This window comes from Arachis stenosperma, chromosome 8 (genome assembly GCF_014773155.1).
Source record: "Arachis stenosperma cultivar V10309 chromosome 8, arast.V10309.gnm1.PFL2, whole genome shotgun sequence".
In the NCBI taxonomy this organism is placed as follows: domain Eukaryota; kingdom Viridiplantae; phylum Streptophyta; class Magnoliopsida; order Fabales; family Fabaceae; genus Arachis; species Arachis stenosperma.
The window spans coordinates 22,270,342-22,296,031 of record NC_080384.1 but is presented as its reverse complement, the minus strand read 5'-3'; the positions used below and the strand labels follow the sequence as shown (position 1 = coordinate 22,296,031).

General features: G+C 35.7%; 1 protein-coding gene across 1 annotated transcript; it reads left to right on the top strand.

The window, feature by feature from the left end:
• Positions 1 to 10,072: 10,072 nt before the first annotated feature.
• LOC130945604 (protein DETOXIFICATION 18-like) lies at positions 10,073 to 22,776 on the top strand. Its single transcript, XM_057874313.1, has 12 exons — positions 10,073 to 10,470; positions 11,521 to 11,624; positions 11,827 to 12,017; positions 16,545 to 16,628; positions 16,737 to 17,275; positions 17,567 to 17,653; positions 17,758 to 17,814; positions 17,896 to 18,134; positions 18,401 to 18,519; positions 19,030 to 19,158; positions 22,303 to 22,405; positions 22,697 to 22,776. Exons 1-12 carry the CDS (start codon positions 10,073 to 10,075, stop codon positions 22,774 to 22,776), a joined length of 2,130 nt encoding a protein of 709 aa, XP_057730296.1.
• Positions 22,777 to 25,690: the final 2,914 nt, after the last annotated feature.

Sequence of the window (25,690 nt, the reverse complement as noted above, 5' to 3'; positions counted from 1 at the left end):
ACTTGTACTTCCTTCTTTGACCGTAGTGCAGTGGTGGATCTACTTCCACTACCCTTTTTCTTACCCTTATTCTTTGGTGGGGGTTTAGGCTTTAGTGGTCCCTTGCATGTGTTTTGCATTGTGACCAACTTCGCCACATTTTTGACAAGTAAGCTTGAATGTTCTTCATCCCTTTGTTCCATCACGCGCGTCCTCAACTGGGTCCGCCTTCCTTTTTTTCTTCGTGGGGTGGCCTGTAGGCCTTCTAATGCTAGGTGGTTCTGGAGATAGTAGTCCAGTCTTTACTTAATACTCTTCTGAGTTGACAGGTTTGATGACATGCTCATATGTTGCTCTAAATGCATCCATCTTTAGCCAATGGTGCACATATGGTTCTGGCCTGTCACATCTCTCTTGAATAGCTGCCAATGCATGAACACATGGTATTCCTACAGATAATTAAGTGGCATTGACATACGTGCAGCAGAATGCATATCTTAAATACATATAAGTCAAATACAATATTTAATTACTACCTGTCAGTTGCCACACATTGCAAGTACAAGTTTGCCTTTTAAGATGCACACCAACCTTCTTTGAATGTGTCTATACCTCAAACACATTACGATCATTGTCACCAGTCCATCGAACTGTCTAGAACTTAGTATCCTTCATAAGGTTGCCCAAACACGAAATTCCTTGATGAAGCATTTTAGAATACAAATTCAGTGCATCATTCAACAGTCCATCTTTGCACAAACCATCAACAACAATATTGTACATTACAAGATTTGGCCTAACAAAGTGACCCTCCATTTGTCCAAGCATTTGAATAGCAACTCTTGTTTTTCCCGTCTTAAACAGACCATTGAGTAAGGTTTCGTACATAATTTCATCAAACTGAAATCCTTTGGGAATAATTTTACCATGAATGTATAGTGCATCCAACATTTTACCATTAAGAAACAACCCCTTCATTAGTGTAGTCCAAGTTACAGCACTTGGCCGAAAACCCCACTTAATAAACTTGCTTAATACTAAGAAAGCAAAACCTGTTTGGCCTACATGGCAATAACAATTGATCAAGATGTTCAAAGTAACAGTAAATGGTAGGATGCCCTTTGACTCCATCCGGGTATAAAGATAAATAGCTGTGGTCTAATGTTTCATCTTTACAATCGTTCCTAACATTTTGGTCAATTCCACAATTGATGGCTGCGGATGCATATCAACCATGCAATTAAATAAAGCTACAACATCATGAACACTATCAAATTTGTAGGCATTTCGTGATGGTCGCGGCTGTGAATGAAGACATAGCCTTGTATGTTAGGCATATGGCAAAAAAGTAGATGATGGCAGAAGAAAGCGAATGAGTTTGGGAACTGCATACCTTGTTGCATACAACATGATACTTTATGAAATTCAATTCTACTCCATGATTATCCTTATTGCCTGAGATTGTTTTGCTACCTTAAGAATGAAGAAAGTAGTTAGTTGGGATATTTAATACAATGTTCCTATTTGTATTAAGAATATGTAGAGCAAGTAGTGGTTTATAGGAATTGAGCATCAATAAAAATTAGCATTCACAACAAAATACCATTAGGAAAACACACCATCAATGCCCATTCCATTAGGGAAATTCTAATGCCAAAGTTCTATACTTCCATAAAATGACACAAAATATACCATGGTTTAAAAATAAATAAATTCAAAGAGAAAAAGAATAATGAGTATTTGGATAAAATAAAACAAGAGACACAAATTTAGGTTCCAAAGAGAGAGAGAGAGAGAGAGAACAACTAATAGAACATGAAGAACGAGAACGCATACCTAGGTTTCTGAAGGAGGCCGTGTTGGTCACGATGCTGGAAGCAAAGCTTTCAGGCAGTGTGCGAAAAAAGGGAGAGTAGATCGGTGACGAGCTCAAAGGTCGCAGCCTCGGTGGAGAGACATTACATAGCAGCGGGCGCAGTGATGATGGAGAAAGAAGAGAGCGACCACCAAGAATAGAAATACTGAATACATTCTCAGCGAATGGGGTTTGAGTTTGAAATGTGTGGTAGTGGTACGGGGTATTTTTGTTTGGGAAGTTCTATGGTATAGATCAAGGTTCTGAGAATCAGACTGGTCGTTGAACCGTTCTAGTCACTAGTTCATTGATTCAATCGGTCCAATTGTGGTTTAATCAGAAAAACCATTTTAGAATAAAATAATAAATAAATTATACATAAACATCCTAAAATATTAGTATATGAGCATAATTATGTCAATAAATTATCAAAACAATCACAATCTAATCTATATGAGCATAATTAAGTCACAAAATTGCATAACACAACAGCAGTATATTAGTATTACTCTCCCATCAGCTAAAAGCCTAAAGCACAAAACACAAACCACAAAACAATTAACACAGTGTGAAGCTTCTCTTGGGAACCATGTTCTGTACTTTTTTTTGTGTCAGACACGATGCTCCCCACAACAAATGCACTGATACACACGCTTGCAAGCATAGTGGACAATCCACACCAATACCAAGAGAGAAAAGAAGCACCTTCTCTTCCCCATCGCTATAAAAAAGAGTTGTTGTCCATCCAATTTCCAGGACAATTTCTTCCCGCCAGCCCTCCACAGACTTGAAGCAGACAAAAAAGAGTAAAATCCTTATCAAAATTGAATTAAAGGACCTTTATGCCTCATTAGCCCCACGCCCCTAGCCTTCAATTTATTTTTCTTACCTTAAAAATGTGTTCAGTGCACAGTTTACTAAGTAAATTTGATAGTATGAATTATTTTTTACAGAAACAATTAACGAGTGGAGTACTAGAACGTAGAATCCATCCCAATTTCCACTATAATAAAAAATTGGAAAAGAAATTTTAAAAAAGAAATACAGCTACAAAGCACTTAATTAATATTAAAGTCAGACTAATTGACAAAACACACAACCCTTGGCTGAATAATCAAATAATCACCTACAAATTTAACAAAAACACAAAGCAGCAGCAGCAGCACAGCAGAACCACAAACAGCAGCTCTCATAAACCCAATCAAAAACACCAACAGCATAAGTGCATAACAGAGCCAGAAATCAAGAACAATCAGCAACATAAATTAAAAAACAGCAACAAATAATCACCCTAAAAAAATAGCAGCAGCAGCATAACAACACAAAATCAATGATTTCACATTCAGAAATCAAGAACAATCAGCAACAAAAATAAAAAAAACAGTAGCGGCATAACAACATAAAATCAATAATTTCAGTGATTTCACATTCAGAAATCAAGAACAATCAGCAAAAAAATTTAAAAAATAGCAGCAGCATAACAACATAAAATCAATGATTTTACATTCAGAAATCACTCAAATCAGACATTCAGAAGTCAGAACAGAGCATAAAAAGAAAAAGAAACCCTGTAAGCAATGCCACCAACCCTGAAAGGTTCACAGATTAACTAACAAGTAACAACAATTATTCAACAATTATAGTTTAAAAAAAATAATACCTAGAACTAGATGCAAGAACAGAGCAGAGCGGATCAGCAGCAAGAAGGGGACAGGGAACGACCGAAGGGCTGACGCGGTGGAACAGAGTTGGCACCGGCGGGATAGTGGCTGCGCGACGGAGGCAGGAGGCGAGGCTGGCAATGGTGGTTCGAAGCTCAAGTGTGGCTGCACGATGGAGGGGAATGACGTTGCGACAGTGGCTACGAAGCTCCAAGTTGCGACGGCGGCGATAGCTTGCCGGTGGCTGGACGGAAGTGAGGGAGGAGCTCGATGACGATGAAAGGAAGGGTGATGGCCTGATGGGAGTGCTGCGCGTGTTTGCCGTTTTGGAGAGTTAGGGTTGGGACGTTGGGTAATGGTTAGTAAGTTCCTCAATCCAAACGGCAGCGTTTTGAGAAATTCAGAAAAATTGGTCGGGTCATGGTTCGGTTTGACTGACTGGTTTCTGTCTTGTTTGATGGTCTAATGGCAATTTTTAAAATTTTCAGTTTTGGCATCTGTCTGAACCTTTTTTATCGGTTTACGGTTCGACCGGTCGATTCAAACCGATTTTTAGAACTTTGGTATAGATAGAGTTTGACATCTAGAGGTATGGATCTGACGTGGATGGGATGCAGTTACAACGCGTGCATGGGAGCCCTGTATTCGTGAAGTAGGTGAGCTGATAGAAAGGCTGACAGCTGTAGGTGGGAAGCAGGCCTCGTGTTGCATTCCAAGGAATGTTAATAACTTAACAAAATTGATTACATGTATGGTGTGATTAAACTTTATTGGATGATGGGATGAAGAAAATGTTGTGATTCTTTTTTTATCTATTGGTTGGATCTTGGAAGCCCATAACAATTAATTGCTAACAAAAAATTGTAAACATTTTGTGGAGAGTGATGACATATAAAGTAAAAATATGTTTTTGAAGAGTGTCCAAAAAATGATGATGACGGTGGTGAAGGGATAAAATGATCATACTTAAATGAGTAAAATATGATTAGTTGTAATTGATTTTTTTCTTTGTTTTGATAATGGTAGGAATTAAATATAGAGCGCAGTAATGCAAACTTCATCCTTTCCGTAAGGGACAAATCAAATTCTAATTACTAAGATTTTGTCGTATGTATGATTTCAATTATCCAAATAAGTGTATTATTTTAAATTTTAGGATAGGATATTGTTTTAATTTGTAATATTTAAATTAAATATTATTTTTATTTTTATTATAAACTTTTGGTATGAGGTTCATAAGAAAGTTTTTTTTTGATGATATTAGCTTGTGGGAAAGAGTTGGGTCATTTCTTACAAGAATAATTTCTTTCGTTAATTATGCTGGGTCAAATTGGATTCTGAAGGAGGCATGTAAGTTAGGCTTTGTGAACTCTGAAAAGGGATGACCCTGTTTGAAAACTAATGGAAAATATATCAATGACAAGAAGAAATCGATTGGGAATAAGTCCATCTACTAACTTAGGAGAACAACCTTGATCAAAAGGAACCCTAGCCGTATCTAATCGACTCCAAGGAAGGTGTTTGGTGGATTCCGTTTTTCGAAGTCCGAAGTGGAGAGATTCGGTCTAATCTAAAGTTGTATTTGATCGGGACTAACTCGTTCAGAGTTTGCAGTTCGCATTCCATTGTGGATTCTGCTAGGTTGTTTTTGTGGTGGTGACGTCATTTCTGAAAGAAAGGCAATCGGTATGTGTATATTACCTATAAAAAAAATAGTTTTTGTGGTGAGGTGGGGTAGTATATAGGTTTAACTCGTGTTAAGGAGGCACAAATAATTTGTCGTATGGATGTAAATTTGTCTCCGTTCTTTGTGGCGTATTATGGTTTTTATTTATTTTTTGTGGGTTAATTGTTTATAGTTAATGTTAGGGAGTTAGGGTAACTTTAACGGCTTTTGAATTTGTTTATACCTATATGTGTACATGAGCATTCACTTGGGTTGTCTTTTGTGGGGTTTAATGTATCTGATTGTGGAAATGATGTTCTTATCTTCGCTATTTGTTGTAAAATGGAATGATTTTGTTGTTGTATTCTTTTGCATTGTGTTTTTGACACTGTAGATGGAAACAGTTGATTCTGATGACGTCCTTTATTAATGGAGTGACACAAAGTCGAGTACAGAGATGTCTTTATAGTAAATGATGAGGACATACTGAGAAAGGTATTCCAGAGTGAAGACCATGCCTATGATTTCTATCAGAAGTTGGAAAAATTCTAGGATTCCGGTATTCGACGGGGCGACATGTTCAAAGATGAAGCTGGTAATTTGATTAAGGAGAAGATTCTTTTGTAATAGGGAGGGGTTGAGACACAGCAAGCATTATTACCGGGTTGACAAGAAGAGGCCACACAAGCCAGAGACAAGAACAAATTGTGAAGCAAGGATGTGTATATACTTGGATAAGAGGAGTAATTTGTGGAAAGTTAAGAAAGTCATCACAAAACACAACCATGAGATGACTCACAAAGGCATAGTCCATTTAATTCCGAACTATCGTTCAATGACGGATGCGGCCAAAGCACAAATTGATGGAATGCAAGGATGCGGGATTTCAACATTGAAGACTATGCAGTATATGGCCAGAATTCTTTGGTTGGATTTCTAAAGAAGGATGCATACAACTATGTCGATCGAAATAGGCGTGCGAAGATACTTGATGGTGATGCAAACTCAGCAATTGTATCCTTGGAGGTGTTGATGCGGACCCAATGTCGATGGCTAGATACAATGATGAATGATGAGATGCTAGCCAACTTATTTTAGGCAGACAGAGGCAATCGGCTGGACTACCAGTACTTTGGCGATGTACTCACATTCGACTCGACTTATAAGAAGAATAAGTATAATAGGCCGTTGGTGATATTTTTCAGTTGTAACAACCATAAGCAGACATGTATTTTTGGCTTTGAATTAGTGTTGGATGAGAGTATTGCATCTTATACGTAGTTGCTGGAGAATTTTTTTAGAGGTGGCGTGCAACAAGGAGCTGTCGTTGGTTTTGACCGACGGTGATGATTCTATTCGGGAGGTCGTACGGGTTATTTTCTCGAATGCAACCCATCGCCTTTGTACTTGTAACGTTGAAAAAAATGTCACCGTCAAACGTAAAGGACAAGTCATTACGTAGGCTTTTCACAGATGGCTCTATGCCAACATAGGTCCTGAAGAGTTTGAGTTTGAGTTGGAAAAGGCCACAGATGAGTACGGTTTGCATGATACTGTGTGGGAGAACCAAGTTTATAGAAAGAAGGAGATGCAGTGTGATGCTTTTTTACGGGACAAGTTTTGTGCCGGTTATAGAACAACATCTCGGTGTGAGAGGATTAATTCAATGGTGAAGAAGTTCCTTCAATCTAAGCACACGATACTAGAGTTACAACAAAATCTTGAACTTCTTGTGCGAAAATACCGAAACAATGAGTTGTTGTCGCAATTTAGATCAATTTATGGTGTTCCTGTGGTGACAACTTATTTGGAGTCCCTGGAGCAGTGTGCTACTGGCATCTACACCAAGGCTATTTTTGCGCGGAATGTAAAAAAGTAGGTCACACAAAGTGAACGTGTATGCAACGCAATGTCCGGAACAAGAAGAGGGCTAAAGTCATGAAGTCTGTAAATGATCCATCTATACAAATTAGCCAGGCATATTTTTCCCCAATCCACTCATAACTAGGACCAAGTTCATTATGATATATTATTTAGTCCGCATGAAATTGAATACTAGTACCAATAGCAAGTGTTGATGCAACATTTAGGTAGCTCTATGTATACAAAATGATTGTTTTAGCTTGGACGATATCTATGGTGGACTATTGAGTAAATACAAATTTAAGGTATCCTTACAAACTAAGTGGTTATATATATACCGTGCAATTCAAGGCTAACATGTCGTTGCCTTTTTCCTGCTATCGAATTCATGGGCTTATACAAGGATGTCTCTATCACGATGCAATACTTTCTTAGTTGTGATGGTAGACAGCTGACTAGATCCAACAACAACGGTCACCATGAAGACACCAAGGAGGGTCCAAAAAGTGGCACGTATGTGCACTGCGGGACATTGGATCTGTCCAGAGTTGAAGGTGGTGAGATTGGCTCTACTCCATATGAAGGGAAGGTTGACGGTAGGGGTTAGAACGCCACCTAGCATCTTGATCACCTTAGGGGGATGAGCCACATGAGTAAGGTATGTCTCTTTTATTCTGTTATGCTTTTTGCTTGTGGTTGCTTTTACATTAAATGCTTTCACTCCTAACAAACCTCTGTTTTAGGTGATGAAATTACTTGGCAATCTGACAAGCACTGTGTAGGAGGTAATGTACTATTTATGGGAGCCAACCGTTGTGCACATAAGAGTTTATATACACATATCTACTTGAGTGATGATGGCTCAGAGAGGTACCTCCGTCGGTTTTTTCCCCCTTTATTTACTTTAGCTTGGAGACTATTCCCCAGGGTATATTGACTTCGTGTACTGAGTTAGTGTGTTTTCCTAGTTCTTATCCAAAAAACAGCTTATGTGCCTACTCTCCTTTAGTTGGTCAAGGTGAATTTCACAATGTGTAAACTTCGATGTTATGTTAACTGAAACATTCGAACCTTCAACTCTGAGGCTATGTTTGTAGTTAATCAATTAGAGTAGACATATCGATCTCGTTAGTTTCTTTGTAGTTCCTGTCTGCATTTTGTTTTTCTTGGTAGTGGACATCTAGTTTGTTAGTTTTGTATTGGACTTTAGCCGTTTAGCTGTTTGCAGGCAACATACGGACTGCATGACTTGTTAGATGTTTGCATAATGGGCCTTTGTTTATATAGTTTGGACCTTTGTTTATGTAGATTGGGTTTGCCATTGATTTAGTTTTTGGTTGCCTTTGGCACATATAGGTTTTAGATTGTCCCAAGACAATAGATGGACTGCATGACTTGTTAGATGCTTGCATATTGGGCCTCCATTTAATTATTTTTGGGCCTTCATTTATATGGTTTAGCTTTAAAGTGGATATGGTTTTCGGGGGTCTTTTACAAATTCTGACTTTTTATTGAGTTTTTATTCATGTAAGATATAGTGCACTGATTTTAGATCGAGTCTGCTACACACATAGGGTTCCAAACCTTGTTCATTTTGTATATTTGAGATTCATGGTTGCATATGGGGATGTACATAAAACGGAAAAAAGACATGTAAGATTTATATTTGCACTAGACAAGCAAAAGATCGAGTCAATACACTAATTATGTTATAGATTTGTCATTACTATGTTGCAAAACATAAAGGGTTGGCTAAAACACATTAATATATAAGACACATCACCCTTTTAGACCAACCAATGATGCTGACATCTAAGCACATGGATTGTTAGATCTAAACTGAGCCACATAAGTTGAATCCACTACAATTATTCTTAGTATTCTTATTGTGGCTATGTACAACTACGTACTAACAAAAGGGAAGCAAAAGATGACCATTCCAAAAAATTATGGTGTCATCACAAAAAAAATCAGATTTGTTGTTGCTTTGTTAGGTTATAGGTTAGATGATTGGGCTCTTATTGGTTGGCCCATTAATGTGCTTCTTCTTTTCCTTTTTAGCAGACGCCCTACATCTGGGGTCCCATTCATCCACAGCCATTCGACCAATGTTGGTGCGAATGGGGTTGTGTTGCCCTATAACGACATCCAGAGCAAGCTGCATCCTTGTCTGTGCATTGACAACCTGCACAAAAATAGCGCCAGGGAGAATGTCAACTTGTGCTATGAATGTTCGAAAGCATATAGAAACGCTGAAAGACTATTAATGTTTCACGTACCGGAATGTCATACATGCTCCATAGATGTGCCTGAATCATCCATTGGGCGATAAATACACCACGGTCATTCCTGCAAAACTTTTTGTTTTACAGAAAGTGTTTGGGACACCATTAGCGTAGGCTGAAACAAAACTTGTTGGGTAATATAATGACTAATGAACTGTTGACCCAAAACTGAAGTCGCCCCAACAATTTTCAAGCAATCACAATGATGGATGAAAAGTAGTAGAATACAGGTGTTCATACCCTGGGTCGAGCTGTCTGACCCGGGCTGAGTTGACCGACCTCTTCAGGTCAGAGCAACCCAACCTCTTCTCAAAGAGCTCGGCCAAATCACCAGGAAAGCCCAAAAAAAAGGCCCAAATAGAGGAACACAACCCAAATCCAAAGGCAGCCCAAGCCTAGAAGGATAAGGGCGGTTCCCTTGAAGATAAAGATAACTCTACTCAAAGATAAGATAAGATAACTATCTTATCTCCAGGGAAAGATCACTCTACAACATTATAAATATACTGGAGCACCCAGGTATAACTCATACTCTGATTCTACTAAAAACCTGTTTAATACCCTTGCTAACTTAGGCATCGGAGTCCCTTGCAGGTATCACCACCCTCTGGTGACGAAAGATCAGCAGCACTGCCAGTCCAACACGTCGGACACGTCATCTCCAACCAGCACAGAAGATCTCATCCGAGATCGACCTACAGTTTCAGGTAACCCTTGGAACATTGGCACCGTTGCCGGGGAACCTGGAAGTCATCCCATCATTATGACAGACAACCTTGACAATGACCACAATTCTGATCTGGAAAACAGAACACCGCATAAGAACGCGGACACCACACCAGACGATACTTCTCAGCCTAACAAAGACAAGAATTCGCCAAGCACAGGAGCCATGGAGGCACTGCAAGATCGCCTAAAACAACTCGAAAAAGAGGTCGAATATCAACGGAAAGCCGGGAGAAACCTACGACGGGAAGCTAGACGACACCGAGAATTAGAAGACAAGCTCCTAAAGCTTGAGGCCGATCTCAAGGCAAAAACTACTCGATCCAGCTACGAAGATAGCCCCCACAATGACCAGGACCCATTCACCAAAGAGATCATGAAGGCTAAAATCCCAAAAGAATTTAAACCCCCTGACATGATTCCATACGATGGCACGTCAGATCCCATCCATCATCTCAGTAATTTCAGAAGTAGAATATATCTCACCGATGCCTCAGATGCAATTCGATGCAAAGCCTTCCCGACTACCTTGACGAAAACAACAATTAAATGGTTCGACAATCTGCCCCCTGGGTCCATCTCAAGCTTTGATGACTTGGCCAAGAAGTTTCTAGCCAGATTCTCCATCCAGAAGGACAAAACTAAACACGCCCCAAGCTTGTTAGGAATCAAGCAAGGAGATCAGAAAAGTCTTCGCAGTTACATGGAAAGATTCAACAAATCATGTCTGGGCATACAAAATCTACCAACAGAAGCAGCCATTATGGGCTTCATCAATGGCTTGCGAGAGGGACCTTTTAGTCACTCCATATCGAAAAAATATCCCACATCTCTAAATGAAGTGCAAGAACGACCAGAAAAGTACATCAACATGGAGAAAAACTCCCGACTAGGAGAGACCTCAAAGTCCGGATTCTCCTACTCCTCCCAAGATAAGGATAAAGAATCCAAGAAAAAAGAAGATCAGCATGGAGAAAAGATCAAGAAATACCACAATTACACCCCTCTCTGGACGAACTGAACGACCATCTCGTACCCCAGAGAGACATGTCCACATGATACACGAAGGATTTGCGGGAGGAGAAATCTCCAAATCATCTCGTAAAAAACATCTGAAAGAAGTATATCATGTCGAGGGAGGAGAAGGAGCACCCGACCTCTCCACTATCACCTTCACCAAAGAGGACGCAGCTGGCGTCATCTCGGGACAGGACGATCCCATGGTCATTACTATCATATTGGCCAACGCTAATCTCCACCGCACACTGGAGGACCAGGGAAGCTCGGCTGACATACTGTTTAAGACTGCCTTCGACAAACTCGGCCTAGAGGAAAAAGAACTCAGAGCATATCCGAACAGCCTATTCAGGCTGGGAGACACTCCAATCCAACCACTTGGATACATCTCATTGTACACAAACTTTGTAAAAAGAAACTGGTCAAGGACACTCAACATAGACTATATCGTGGTCGACGTGAGTACAGCCTACAATGCCCTGATAGGTCGGATAATGCTGAATCAGCTGGGCACAGTAGTCTCGACTCCACATCTGTACATGAAGTTTCCAACCATAGAAAGGATCGCTACGGTAAGAGCAGACCAAAAGACAGCGCGCCGTTGTTACAATGAAAGTCTGAACCTCTGAGGCAAAGGAGAAGAAATCCATACCATTGAACTCGGGAGAGTTCGAGGGCGGGAAGAACTTCGACCACAACCGGAAGGCAAGACAGAAAAAGTTCAAATCGGAGATACTCAAGATAAAACAACCAATATTATCACAATCCTAAAAGGAGACGTAAAGGAGTTCCTCATACAGTTCTTAAGAGACAATGTCGAACTCTTCGCATGGAAGGCTGCAGACATGTCGGGCATAGACCCCAAGTTAATGTGCCACAAGTTGGCAGTTTACCCAGGATCTCGGCCAGTACAGCAGAGACGTAGAAAGCTCGGACCAGAACGTTCCCAGGCTGTGGAAGAACAGGTACAAGCTCTACTAGAGGCAGGATTCATAAGAGAGGTCAAGTACCTACTATGGCTAGCTAACGTCGTCTTGGTGAAAAAATCAAATGGGAAGTGGCGGATGTGCACCGACTACACCAATCTCAACAAAGCTTGCCCAAAAGATCCTTATCCACTCCCAAGTATCGACGCTCTGGTGGATGCCTCCTCTGGATACAAATACCTCTCGTTTATGGACGCCTATTCGGGATACAATTAAATCCCAATGTACCCACCTGATCAAGAAAAAAATTCATTCTTAACCCCAAAAGCAAATTACTGCTACATCGTCATGCCATTCGGACTCAAAAATGCAGGAGCCACTTATCAAAGATTAATGAATAAAGTCTTCGCAAACTACATCGGGAAAGTCATGGAAGTATACGTGGACGACATGTTAGTAAAGACACAAAGTGAGAAGTCATTACTGCCCGACCTCACCCAAGTATTCGACACTATAAGAAGGCATGGCATGCGACTTAACCCTGCAAAATGCACCTTCGTAGTAGAAGCTGGCAAATTCTTAGGTTTTATGCTCACACAAAGAGAAATCGAGGCAAATCCGGATAAATGCCGGGCTATACTCGACATGAAGAGTCCGACCTGTGTCAAAGAGGTACAACAACTAAACGGAAGATTGGCAGCCTTGTCCAGATTTCTAGCCGGATCGGCAATAAGATCTCTCCCGTTCTACGCCACTCTAAGGAAGGGAAAGAAGTTCAAATGGACAACGAAGTGCGAACAAGCTTTCCAGAATTTTAAAAGGTTCCTGGGACAACCACATATTCTAACTCGGCCACGGGAAGGAGAACCACTTGTATTGTACCTCGCAGTAGAAAATCGGGCAGTAGCCTTAGCACTAGTAAGAGAAGACGAAAGTGGATAACAACCTATATACTTCATCAGCAAAGTACTACAAGGGTCCAAATTGAACTACCAAAAAATAGAAAAATTCGCCTATGCTCTCATACTAACGTCTAGACGACTTTGCCCATATTTCCAAGCCCACATCATCAAGGTTCGGACCAACCAGCCCATAAAAGGCATTTTGCAGAAAACAGATTTAGCAAGAAGAATCTTACAGTGGGCAGTCGAGTTGTCCGAATTCGACCTCCAATATGAAGCTCGAACCACCATCAAATCACAGTATCAGGCCGACTTCATTGCAAAATTCACTGACACCCCAGAAATTCCCACAGAATGAAATCTCTACGTTGACGACTCCTCAAATAAAACTGGAAGTGGCACAGGTGTGATAATAGAAAGCGATCAGGGAACCCAAATCGAACTCTCCCTCAAATTCGGGTTCCCTGCTTCAAACAACCAAGCCGAATATGAGGCATTACTAACTGGTTTGAAGCTGGCTAAGGAGGTCGGAGCTCAAAAACTTATCATCTTCAGTGACTCCCAAGTAGTTACCTCACAAATAGCAGGAAGCTACCAAGCCAAGGACCCCACCATGAAAAAGTACTTGGACAAAACCAGGGAACAGCTCAGACAACTCGGGGAATTTGAGGTCTGCCACATACCTCGGGAACATAATGCTCGAGCTGATGCACTCTCAAAACTAGCCAGCACCAAACCAGGGGGCAACAATAGAAGCCTCATCCAGGAGATACTACAGAACCCGTCAATCTCGGAGGAAGAAAAGGTCCTGGCCATAACAGGTCTGGATCAAGGATGGATGACTCTGATAAATCACTATTTTATGGTTTATCTTGTACTCAATTGAGTGGTTTTTATCAATTCTTTACCCACTTATTCATACTAATTGCATGTTTTATATTTTCCTTCTTGATTTTGTGCTATGATTGAAAACATGCTTCTTTGACCTTAATTTTATTAATATTAATTCTTCCTTTATACCATTCGATGCCTTGATATGTGTGTTAAGTGTTTTCAGAGATTACAGGGCAGGAATGGCTTGGAGGATGGAAAGGAAGCATGCAAAAATGGAAGGAATACAAGAAGTTGAAGAAATTGCTAAGCTGTCTAGCCTGACCTCTTCGCACTCAAACGGTCATAACTTGAGCTATAGAGGTCCAAACGACGCGATTCCAGTTGCGTTGGAAAGCTGACGTTCGGGGCTTCAATTTGATATATAATATGCCATAGTTGCCCTAACGCTAGGTGACGCGGACGCGTGATTCACGCGGACACATCGCAGTGACAAAAATCAGCGTGGCAGATTTCTTCTCCAGCGATTTCTAGGCTGTTTTCGACCCAGTTTTCGACCCAGCAAACACAGATTAGAGGCTATAAAGTGGGAGAATCCATTCATTCATAATCGTGTCTTCCATTATTCACTTTTCATAATTTAGATGTAGTTTTTAGAGAGAGAGGCTCTCTCCTCTCTCTTAGGTTTAGAATTAGGATTTCTATTAGGATTAGCATTTCATCTTCTTCATATCAGGTTCAATGTTCCTTTTATTTATTTTCTCAATAGTTTATGAATTCTTTATGTTTAGATTTGAATATTCTCTTTAATATAATTTGAGGTATTCTAGATTTGATTTTGCTTTATTTTATTTATGTTATGAATGTTTTCGATTTATCCAAATTATTTTCATTCAAATAGATTTTCTTCCCTTTTGGCTTTGGTTGAGTAATTGGTGACACTTGAGTTATCAAACTCAGCAGTTGATTGAAATTGGGATTGCTGATTGATTTGAATCGCTCTAAAGCTAGTCTTTCCACAGGAGTTGACTAGGACTTGAGGATCAAATTAATTAGTCCACTTGACTTTCCTTTATTTAGTAAAGGTTAACTAAGTGGGAGCAATAAACAATTCTTATCACACCTGATAAGGATAACTAGAATAGGATTTCCAATTCTTATACCTTGCCAAGAGATTTTATTATTATTAATTTATTTTTCCTGTCATTTAATTTACTTGTTCCTTATTTAAAACCCAAAAATTCTACTTTTTCCATAGCCAGTAATAAAGCATACTTCCCTGCAATTCCTTGAGAAGACGATCCGAGGTTTAAATACTCGGTTATCAATTTTATTGGGTTTGCTTAAGTGACAACCAAAACTTTTGTACGAAAGGATTCTCTGTTGGTTTAGAAACTATACTTATAACGCGATTATATTTTTAAATTTCTTTACCGATAGAAATCCGATCGTCAAAATGGCACCGTTGTCGGGGAATTGCAAACGTGTGCCTTATTATTGGTTATTGTAAATATTTACTTTTAAATTGATTTTTTTTGAAAAAAAAATAATAATAAAATAAAATAAAATTTCAGATTTTTATTTTAAAATTTTTATCTTATCTTATCTTAGTTTTAAATTTCAAAATTCAAATCTTTTTTAAAAATCATATTTTTTTCAAAATCTTATCTTATCTTAATTCAAAAAAAAAAAAAGAAAATCAAATTTCAAATTTCAATATTTAAATTCCAAAATTCAAAATTCAAATTTCAAAATTTAAATTTAAAATTTTAAAAATCAAACCTTTTCAAAATTTAAAATTTAAAATTCAAAATCCAAAATTTAATTTTCAAATTCAAAATTTAAATTTCAAAACCTTTTGATTTAAAAAACTTATCTTCTCTTATCTATTTTATTTTATTTTATTTTACTTGTTTATTTATTTTTATTTTCATTTTTAATTTTTATTAACTACTATGAATACTCCCTGGTGTCTCTCTCATGGTAATAATTCACACAACTCTTTCTTATCTTACCTGCTTTAGTTAATTTCTATTTCATTTTATTATATATTGGATTTTTTTTAATTGGCTCATTTATTTAATATAGTGAACAAAAACTGAGGGTACAAATATTTTCTCTATTGTTTTTATGTGATAGATTCTTGTTGACAGTATAATATAATGGTCGTTTTGGCCCCTGAAGATACACACTATTGAGAATTGGTGGTTTTTTAGCTAGTTTACGTTGGAGAAGAATTCTCTAATTTTGTTTAGAGAGTTGTGAGAATATGAAATAGTCATTGGTCGTACTTGTGAGTGTCAATTTGTTATATAATAATCATGACTAAACATTGCTTAAAAAAAATGAATGGTTAAGAAAAGTAGAAAACAGAAGCTAATATAATATGAAACTAGTGGATCAAACGAGAGTAAGAACAGTGACTTGCTTAACATACGAGAATTTTTCTTTTTGAACAACTATTTAATCTATCATTTGAGTTAAGATCTAATACACAATAGATTACTAGCACAATTGCTCACACAGAGTGTGTCTAAGGTTCTGAAGGTCAAACCGGTTATTGTACTGGTGGAGTTAAAAGTTTTCAAAGATCCCATTAAAATTCAACTAGGATTGAATAACATATAATTAAAATAATATATTTATATATAATATATAATTTTTTTATAATTTATTATTTTAAATTGATTAATATAAAAATTATATCGATTCAACTGAGTAATCATTTTTTTAGTTTTTGATTGATTTATTGTCAAAGAATTTTTATTTTGAACTGAACTGATCTGATAATTAATTTTTAGTTAACTGAATCGAACTGACCATTTTGTTTTAGTTAGAAGTGGTAGGAGCCTACATGAGACCTACATATGGCCCATTATCACAAACATTCTACATGAAACCTTCATGTTGTTTGATGGTAAAGTATCAACATTCATGTTAAATACACAGCTAAAATTATTAGTAACACACCCTATGTTGAATGTGACATTAAACTCTAATATTGTTTTTCATGTTCTTTTCTTAGGTTGGTTTGAGTGGGGCACTAGAAACACTATGTGGGCAAGGATTTGGTGCAAAAGAATACCAAATGCTGGAAATTTATCTACAATCTTCATGCATCATATCCTTTGTTTTCTCCATCATCATATCCATAATTTGGTTCTACACACAACATATCTTAGTACTACTTCACCAATCCCAAGACATAGCAGCAGCACTTTACATGAAGTTCTTTTTTCCAGGTTTGTTTGCATATGGATTCTTGCAAAACATTCTTAGGTTTCTCCAAACACAATCTGTTGTGACACCATTGGTTATTCTCTCAACTATCCCATTGTTGATCCACATTGGCATTGCGTATGCATTAGTTGAGAAGACAGGTTTGGGTTTTGTTGGTGCACCTATTTCAGCTTCAATTTCACTATGGATAGTTATTGTTTTGTTGGCTTTGTATGTTATGTATGGAAAGAACTTCAAGTTGACATGGGAAGGGTTTTCTACTCAATCTTTTCATTATGTATTGCCTAGCCTTAAACTTGCTCTGCCCTCTGCAGCAATGGTATGGTATGAGACACTAACAAACTCTACCTTTTCACTTTTGCATCTCTTAAAATCTAAATTAGTAGTAGTAAACCCCAAAATTAAATAGTTTCCTTTTGTATATTAGAAAATATGGGACCAAATCTTTTTTTGTTAGAAAAATCGGTATGGACTAATTTAAAAATTTATACGTGGATGAATATAACTTCTAGAATCAACAGTATTTGCAAGTCAAATTGAGAGAATATTGTTGCAAGTTAATGATAGAGTATTATATTTATGAATCTCATTAATTATATTTTCTTGTTATTCAAGTTTGGAGTATTGGGCTTTTGAAATCTTGGTTTTCTTAGCTGGAATAATGCCTGATTCAGAAATAACCACTTCCTTGATTGCAATATGGTATGGATGGTTCTAATAGTTTAGATTTTCATTTTCAAATTAATTAATTTCACTTTTTATAGAATTAATTCTCTTTAATTAATCTTTAAAACAAAAATCTGCAGTGCCAATACAGAATTCATTGCATACATGATCACTTATGGTCTTAGTGTTGCTGCAAGGTTAGTTAATTGAACATATTCTTATGTTTTAGATCTTATTAATTTTTTTTCAATTATTGAAAAACCTTAGCTTGATGACAGCACCCGAGTTTCGAACGAACTGGGAGCCGGCCACCCGGACCGGGCGAATCGCGCGATGAGAGTGACTCTCACTCTCTCAGTTCTGCTTGGTTTGTGCTTTGTTTTGGCACTTGTGTTTGGTCATAATATATGGATTCAAATGTTCAGTAGCAGTTCTAAAATAAAGGAGGAGTTTGCTTCAATAACACCCTTACTTGCAATATCTATATTACTAGATGCTGTCCAAGGTGTCTTATCAGGTTTAGTTTCTTTGATTTTTTTTCTTTTGTCTTTAAATTTGATTCTTAATAACAATTCATTTCAAAGTTTAGAAATTATTAAGATAGAAAGTTAAATGCACGTGTCTATGTGAAGTTGATAGTTGAGAATTATTAAATAATAATTTAATCAAATTTGTCAAAATATCTAATAATTATCAACTATCAAATTCATATAAAAACAATTTAAGTGTTCGCCAATTATTTATTGGGAGAATTGATCAATTTGACAACATATATACAAGCAGGGGTGATTAGAGGATGTGGTAGGCAGCACTTGGCTGCATATGTAAACCTTGCAACTTTTTATCTCATTGGTTTACCAATATCATGTCTCCTTGGATTCAAGACCAATTTGCAATTCAAGGTAAGTTTTGAAAAATAAGCACATATTGATTTTTTACTTGTGTTTGTTATTCATTACTTCAAGAGCAAATTAGTAATTACACTGTATTTTCCTTAGTTTTAGAAAAAATCATTTAAATTCATCCTCTATTTATTTAAATGATATTAATCCAGGTCGAAAAGTTAGGTTATATTTACAAAAATATTTAATATTATATTTTATAAGATATAAAGATGTGTTTGGCTTGTATTTTTATTTTTATTTTTGATATTTTTATTTTAAAATTTTATGAGAAAAAGAAAAAACAATAATTTTTTTCTATTTTTATCTTCTATGTATTTTTTTTTATAAAAAATAAAAAATACTAAAAATAAAAACAGAAAAAAAATCAAACATACTTTACAATATCGAATTTATTGTTATTTAAATTTTGGAGGAGGTTGATGTTAATTTGATTTTTATTGCTGTTGAATCATTATCAATTTTTTTTTTTTTGAAATTTATGTTGTTTGAATCTATTATGTGAAACAGGGTTTATGGATAGGGTTGATTTGTGGGCTGATTTGTCAAACTGGAGCACTATTATTTTTCACATGGCATGCCAATTGGTCCAAACTCCATCTCTCTCTGGAGAAAATTAGACACAATGATCAACCAATTGTTGTTTAATTCATTTCCAAATTTTACTACATACTGTATTATTTTTTTTATCAAAATAAGGTATCGACTTAATTTATTTCTGTATCCTAAACTTTTCATCACCAGAAAAGTGTGGTCACTTGAATATTTTTCCCCCTTGTATTAAAATTTAGATGCATAAGAAAATTGGTTATAAGAATGTCTTTGCTTAATTTAGCAAAATAGTGGTTTTCAGTGTTGTATGAATCTTATAATTTTATTGTCTATTAAACCGTTTTCAATAATGTCATTTTTTAAACAATATTCTTATATAATTGTCATATTTCTATAAAAAAAATCAATAGAAATCGGTGTGGTATTATTATAATAGAAATTAGATAATATTCATTTTCTAGCTTAGATTTTGTTTATTATTATGAAAAATACTAGGTGTTTAAATATTTTTTGAATCAAATTTTTAATTAAGCTGGCATGCTTCTTCTCTTTCTTATACATACCGACACTTCTTCTTCTTCTTTTATTATTATCATTGTCATCGCTACCACCACCATAGTTATTATTATTTTTTTAATGTTGTTGTTTAATTTCTTCTTTTTTTTTCTCTTTCTCATTCTTTTTTATTATCATTATCATTGTCCTCGTTTTTATCTTTTTCTTCTCCAATAAATATTAAGATTAGAATACAAAAATTTTGATGCAAAACACATTAATTTTAATGCACAGCACACAAATTTTAGTATACAACATAAATATTTTTGAAGAACCACATGGCCAAAACATTGATATCCAACTAATAAAATATACATAATACATAAATTTGGATGTACAAGACAAAAATCTTTGTACATAGCATAGAAATTTTGATGTGTAATACAAATTTTTGAAGGATTATATTTTCAAAATATTGACTCACCTAACAAACAAAATACATTCGTAGCAAAATTTGTGTGCTATGTGTAAAATTTTTTGTATTATATATAAAAATTTGTGTGCTATATATAAAAATCTGTATATTATATCAATAAGTCTGTGTTATGTGCAAAATTTTGTGTGCTATATCAATAATTTTTTGTACTTTTCAACAAAAATTTGTGTGTTGAAGAAATCACGGAAGAAAAAAATGGTATGTATGCATGTATTTTTTTTACTGGACTTTGGGGTAGATCCAGACAAATTAGTATGAGGACAAAAATATGCATAATATAAAGTAAGATGCCAAGATCTATATAAAAATTATATAATCTAAAATGCATTACAAAAAAAGTGTGTATCTTTTACTAACGATTTTTTGTACAATTAAGTGTGTCTTTGGATTACGGTTTGTAAACAGAAGATTGTATAAAATTAAGTTTGCAAAATTGATTTTGATTAAAAGTGAGTTGGTATTAACATGATTTATCTTTGATAATTCTCATTCAAAATGGATTATAGTAAACTAAATATTGTTTGGATTACATTATTTAAAATCACTTTTAGATGAAAAATTATAAAAAGAGACATAAATTTAAATAATTATTTTATGTTATCCTATAATTTTATTTTAGATATCTAAATAAATTTTAATTTTTTTAGTATTCTCAGTATTCTTTACTCTAATAGGATTAATAGAATTATAATACAAAGCAAAAAAAATATTCTATACAAAAAAAATAACAGTAACAATTAAAAAGTTCATATAAACAAAAAATAATAAGAATTTTATAAAAAATAATAATATGCATGAGACAGTATTGGAGAAAAAACATTATAAAACAAATAACAAATATATAAATAATGAAGGACACAATTGGTACACAAAAATTTTTTTCAGTCTAACGTGAAAAAGTGAATGAAAAAGCAAGAATTTGTAGCTTCTCTTAAATGTGGGTTGAAGAGTAGAATCACTTCTTTGTTCAAATGATAAAAAGTTGCCAAACAAACAAATGAAGCATTCAAGAGATTCAAACGCACCTTAGGTGATACACGACATTTGCCATATCATAAAATTCATTGATAACTAAATCTGTGTCAAAATTTTTGACAATCTTCTTCTTAATATAAATCAGAAGACAATTAACAAAAAATTTATTATAAATATATATATATATATATATATATATATATATTTTACTTATACTATTGATATGAATTATTTAATAAAATTTTTTATAAATATATATTTCTAAAAAATAAAAACAATAATTAAATTATAACATTTAAAATTTAAATTAAATTAATAATTTAAAAACATTAAGAGAAAATATACTAACCTTTTGTTTTTGTGAACTTTTTTTTTCTTTTTGATTTCTTTCTTACTTGTTAAATGCTAGTTATAATATATTTTACGAATAATTTCTACATACAAGTATTTTGCGCTTACAAGTTTTACAAGTTCTGAAGAGAACGAACCTGCTAAACGCGCTGCTTATGTTACGTACCTTTCATGCGCTATATAACAGACTTTTAAATCAATCCAAATCAATTAACGGGCGAATATATAACTTCCAATTTTCAAAAGATTTCGTTTTCTTTTTCGAGTTTCTTGCCAAATTTGTTTGATCTCTTTCGTGCGTTCTCTCTTTGCCTTCTTATTCATTGTTTTACGTGCGTAACACTGGTTTCTTCTTCGTCATTTACGTGAGTTTCTCTGTCTGTATTCTTGCTTCATTTTTTTTCCGATTTTCATGGTTTCTGAAATCAAGCTTTGAACTCGTTTTGAAGATAATGGATGATTCAACTTCAGATTGTCAGCTAAACCAGTGAGAAGTTGATTTTGAATTTGAATTGAACGAAGTTCCTGAGGTGTGATTTAGTTTCAGTTAATTATTGAATCTGAATTTGATGCAGTTAGTCATTTATGATTTTCTAGCTGAATAATCTATGAACATTGACTGTGAAATTAATGCATGAACATAATCTGTGAATTGGATCTAATGTACTAGTTTTGATTAATTTTCTGCATTTTATATCAGACGTTCGAGTGTAAATCAGAACTTTTTGGGTGTATTTTAGGGAAAGTTTGGGTGTATTTATATTTTATGGATTTTCTTGTTATTTTAGTTGAGTTGTTGTCGTTCGGGTGTAGATCAGAAATTCTTGGGTGTATTTTAGTTGAATTGTTAATTTTTTTATGACGTGCAGAAACTCTATAGTATATCCTTGTTTTTAACATGGTGTATTTTGCAGCCCCTCTGTGTTGTTGATGACCAGTTTGTTCTCAATGTTGGAATGACTTTTAACACCCTTGAAGATGCTGCAAAATTTTACAAGGACTATGCCAAGGCTGCAGGTTTTTCTACAAGAGTTCGGAGCATAAATAAGAAGGAAAACGAGATTAAGAATCAATTGATTACATGTAGCAGAGAGGAAAAATGGAAATCTCAAATATATCCGACCGAGAAGACAAATCCCACGGCTGGTTTAAATTGTCCTGCAAGAATTTATATACACACATTGAAGGATGTTGGTGCTTGGATCATTTCGAAGGTCGTGCTGCATCATTCACACCCTTGCTGTCCAACTAAAGCAGAGATGCTCAAATAGCACAGGAAACTAAGCATGTCTGTTCGTCGTACAATAGAGAATAACGAGAAAGCTGGTATCAGACCAAACAAAACTTACGAATCATTTGTTGCAGCAGCTGGGGTCACCGCGAGTTAAATTTTATTGAAAAAGATGTGAGGAATTACATCACGAGAGAAGTGTGGAATTTTTCGGAACAAGAAGATGCAAAAGAATTCGGGAAATATTTAAGAATGAAAGAGAAGAATCAGAATTTCTTTTTCGAGCTCGAACTCGAGGATGATCAATTGATTAAGCTAGCCTTTTGGGCCGATGCAAGAAGCAGAGCTGCCTTTGAGTATTTCGGAGATGTTATTTCATTTGACACCACCTACAATACCAACAGGTAATATGCTGTTCTTGTTTATGATGCTAAATTAATGTTATTTTATGAATCTGCTGTAGAGGTGTATATTGGATATTTTTGGGTGTACGTAATGATTTTTCATTCTGTACTATCGTAATTTGTTTCAGGTATAATTTGGTTTGTGGTTCTTTTGTTGGGGTGAATCACCACGGTCAGTCAACACTTCTTGGATGCTCTTTGATGAAAAATGAAGAAATTGAATCATTCAAATGGTTATTTCAATTTTGGCTTCATTTCATGGGAGGAAATGCTCCGAAAGGGATCCTCACCGATCAATGCGCATCAATGAAAAGGGCTATAGAGGCTTGTATGCCAACAACAATTCACCGTTGGTGTATTTGGCACATCATGAAGAAGATTCCAAGCAAATTAAATGGGTACAAGGGACACGCAGAAATTGAACAAGAAATGAGCTAAGTTGTTTGGAACTATCATACTAAAGACTCATTTGATAGGAATTGGAATGATTTTCTGCTGAAGTATGGTCTTGTGGACAACAAGTGGCTTTCAGATAATATTGTTTAAAATCTGCAACAGAGGTGTAAATTGTATTTTTTTGGGTGTAATATAGCCTTATTTGGGTGTATTATGCAGATCTTTACGAAGACCGTCATATATGGGTTCCAATTTATCTAGATCACCACTTCTGGGTAGGGATGAGAAGCACACAAAGGAGTGAGAGCATGCATTCATTTTTTAACAAGTTTATTACACGGAACAGCTCGCTTATTCAATTTGTTAAACAATACGATAATTGTCTCGGAAGCAGGGAGCAAGCAGAGAGAGCATCGAATGCTGTAGATTTTCATACGGTCATACTGTGTGCAACAAAATCCTCTATTGAAGCTCAGTTTTAACATGTGTACACTCACTAAAAGTTTAGAGAAGTCCAAGCACAATTCAGAGGAAAGGCAAATTGCATCACAAGATTAACGAACTCCGCTCTAGGCTATTCAGTATACAAAGTTAGAGAACAAGTTTCCAGCTCAATATTCAACAAGTTTGTGGTTACTTACGACTCAGTAGCAGCCCAAGTGAAATGCCAATGCTTATTATTCGAGTCAAGAGGCATATTGTGACGTCACGCACTAAGTGTGTTAAGCTTTGAACGAGTAACCCAAGTGTCACCGAGATATATACTGGAACGATTGAGCAAGAAGGTAAAGAGGCAACACACACACATCAAGAGCAGCCACGACGAGCCACTGTTGGAGCCAAGAAGCAAGAGGTTTGACAAATTGGTGTTTCGTTCGCAAAATATTTGCGAATTTGTATCAAAATTGGAGGAGCTGACTGCCATTCTGCACCGTGCGTATGATAACGTCATGGTTGAGATGGAAGAACTGAAAGCCAAAAGGAATGGGACATGTTCGTTATCTCACGAAGATGCCAACTTGGAATCCGTTAACGAGCTTCAAAGCCCTCTAAGGGTTCGAACAAGAGGACGTCCAAAAAATAGGTTAGGTTCAAAGTTGGACAAACAGATTGCAAATGCCTCAAAGAAGAAGAAAACGAAAGCTCTAAATGAGGTAAAAGTGATGTTCTTTAAACATGTGGTGATTGAGTTTAATTTTCTTGTTAATAATTTTGCTAATATGTGAGTTTATTATTTCCAGTTAAACCTCTTTGATGCTCATCAGTGGTGCGTCCAAATTCCAGCCAATATCGAGGACGTGTTATGAATTATCAGTTCAGGGAACCAGAAGCAGGGGATAGTTTTTTGGGTGTATAGTTACAGAATATGGGTGTAAAGCATAGTTTTTTGGGTGTATTTCTGAATTTTCTTCTGTTTGACATTTTACATATATATTTCAGATGCTGCTGTTTATGTTATAAATTATTATTTTTTTTTATTTTTTATGGTTTAAGGTTTATGGTTTAGGGTTAGGGTTTAGTTTTTATAATTTAGGATTTTAGGGTTTAGGGTTTTAGGGTTTAGGGTTTATGGTTTAGGGTTTATGGTTTTAAGGGTTAGGGTTTAGGGTTTTATGGTTTTAGGGTTTAGGGTTTAGGGTTTTAGGGTTTAGGGTTTTAGGGATAAAGCATCATGGGATAGAAGTTTGGGTATATATTTAACTTTCCTTGGGTGTAAAATTTGATGTTCTGGGTGTAAAATTCGATGTTTTGGGTGTATAGTAGGTTGGGTGGTTTAGTGTTTAGGGTTTAGGGTTTAGGGATTTAGAGTTTTAGGATTTAAGGTTTAGGGTTTAAGGTTTAGGGGTTTAGGGTTTTAGGTTTTAGTATTTAGGGTTTATGATTTTAGGGTTTAGGGTTTAGGGTTTTAAGGTTTAGGGTTTAGGGTTTAGGGGTTTATAGTTTTAGGGTTTAGGGTTTAAGGGTTTAGGGTTTTAGGGTTTAGGATTTAGGGGTTTATGATTTTAGGGTTTAGGGTTTAGGGTTTAGAGTTTAGGAATTTAGGAATTTAGGGTTTAGGGGTTTAGGATTTTAGGGATAAAGCATCAGGGGATAGAGGTTTTGGTGTATATTCAACTTTCCTTGGGTGTAAAATTTTATGTTATGGGTGTATATCTGGTTTGATGTTTTCCTTCATATTTTAGTACCTGTAATTCAGACCTTTTGAATATAGCAGAGAGAGTTTAATTATGGAAAAAAATTTACAATTAAATGGATTATAATTGGCAAATT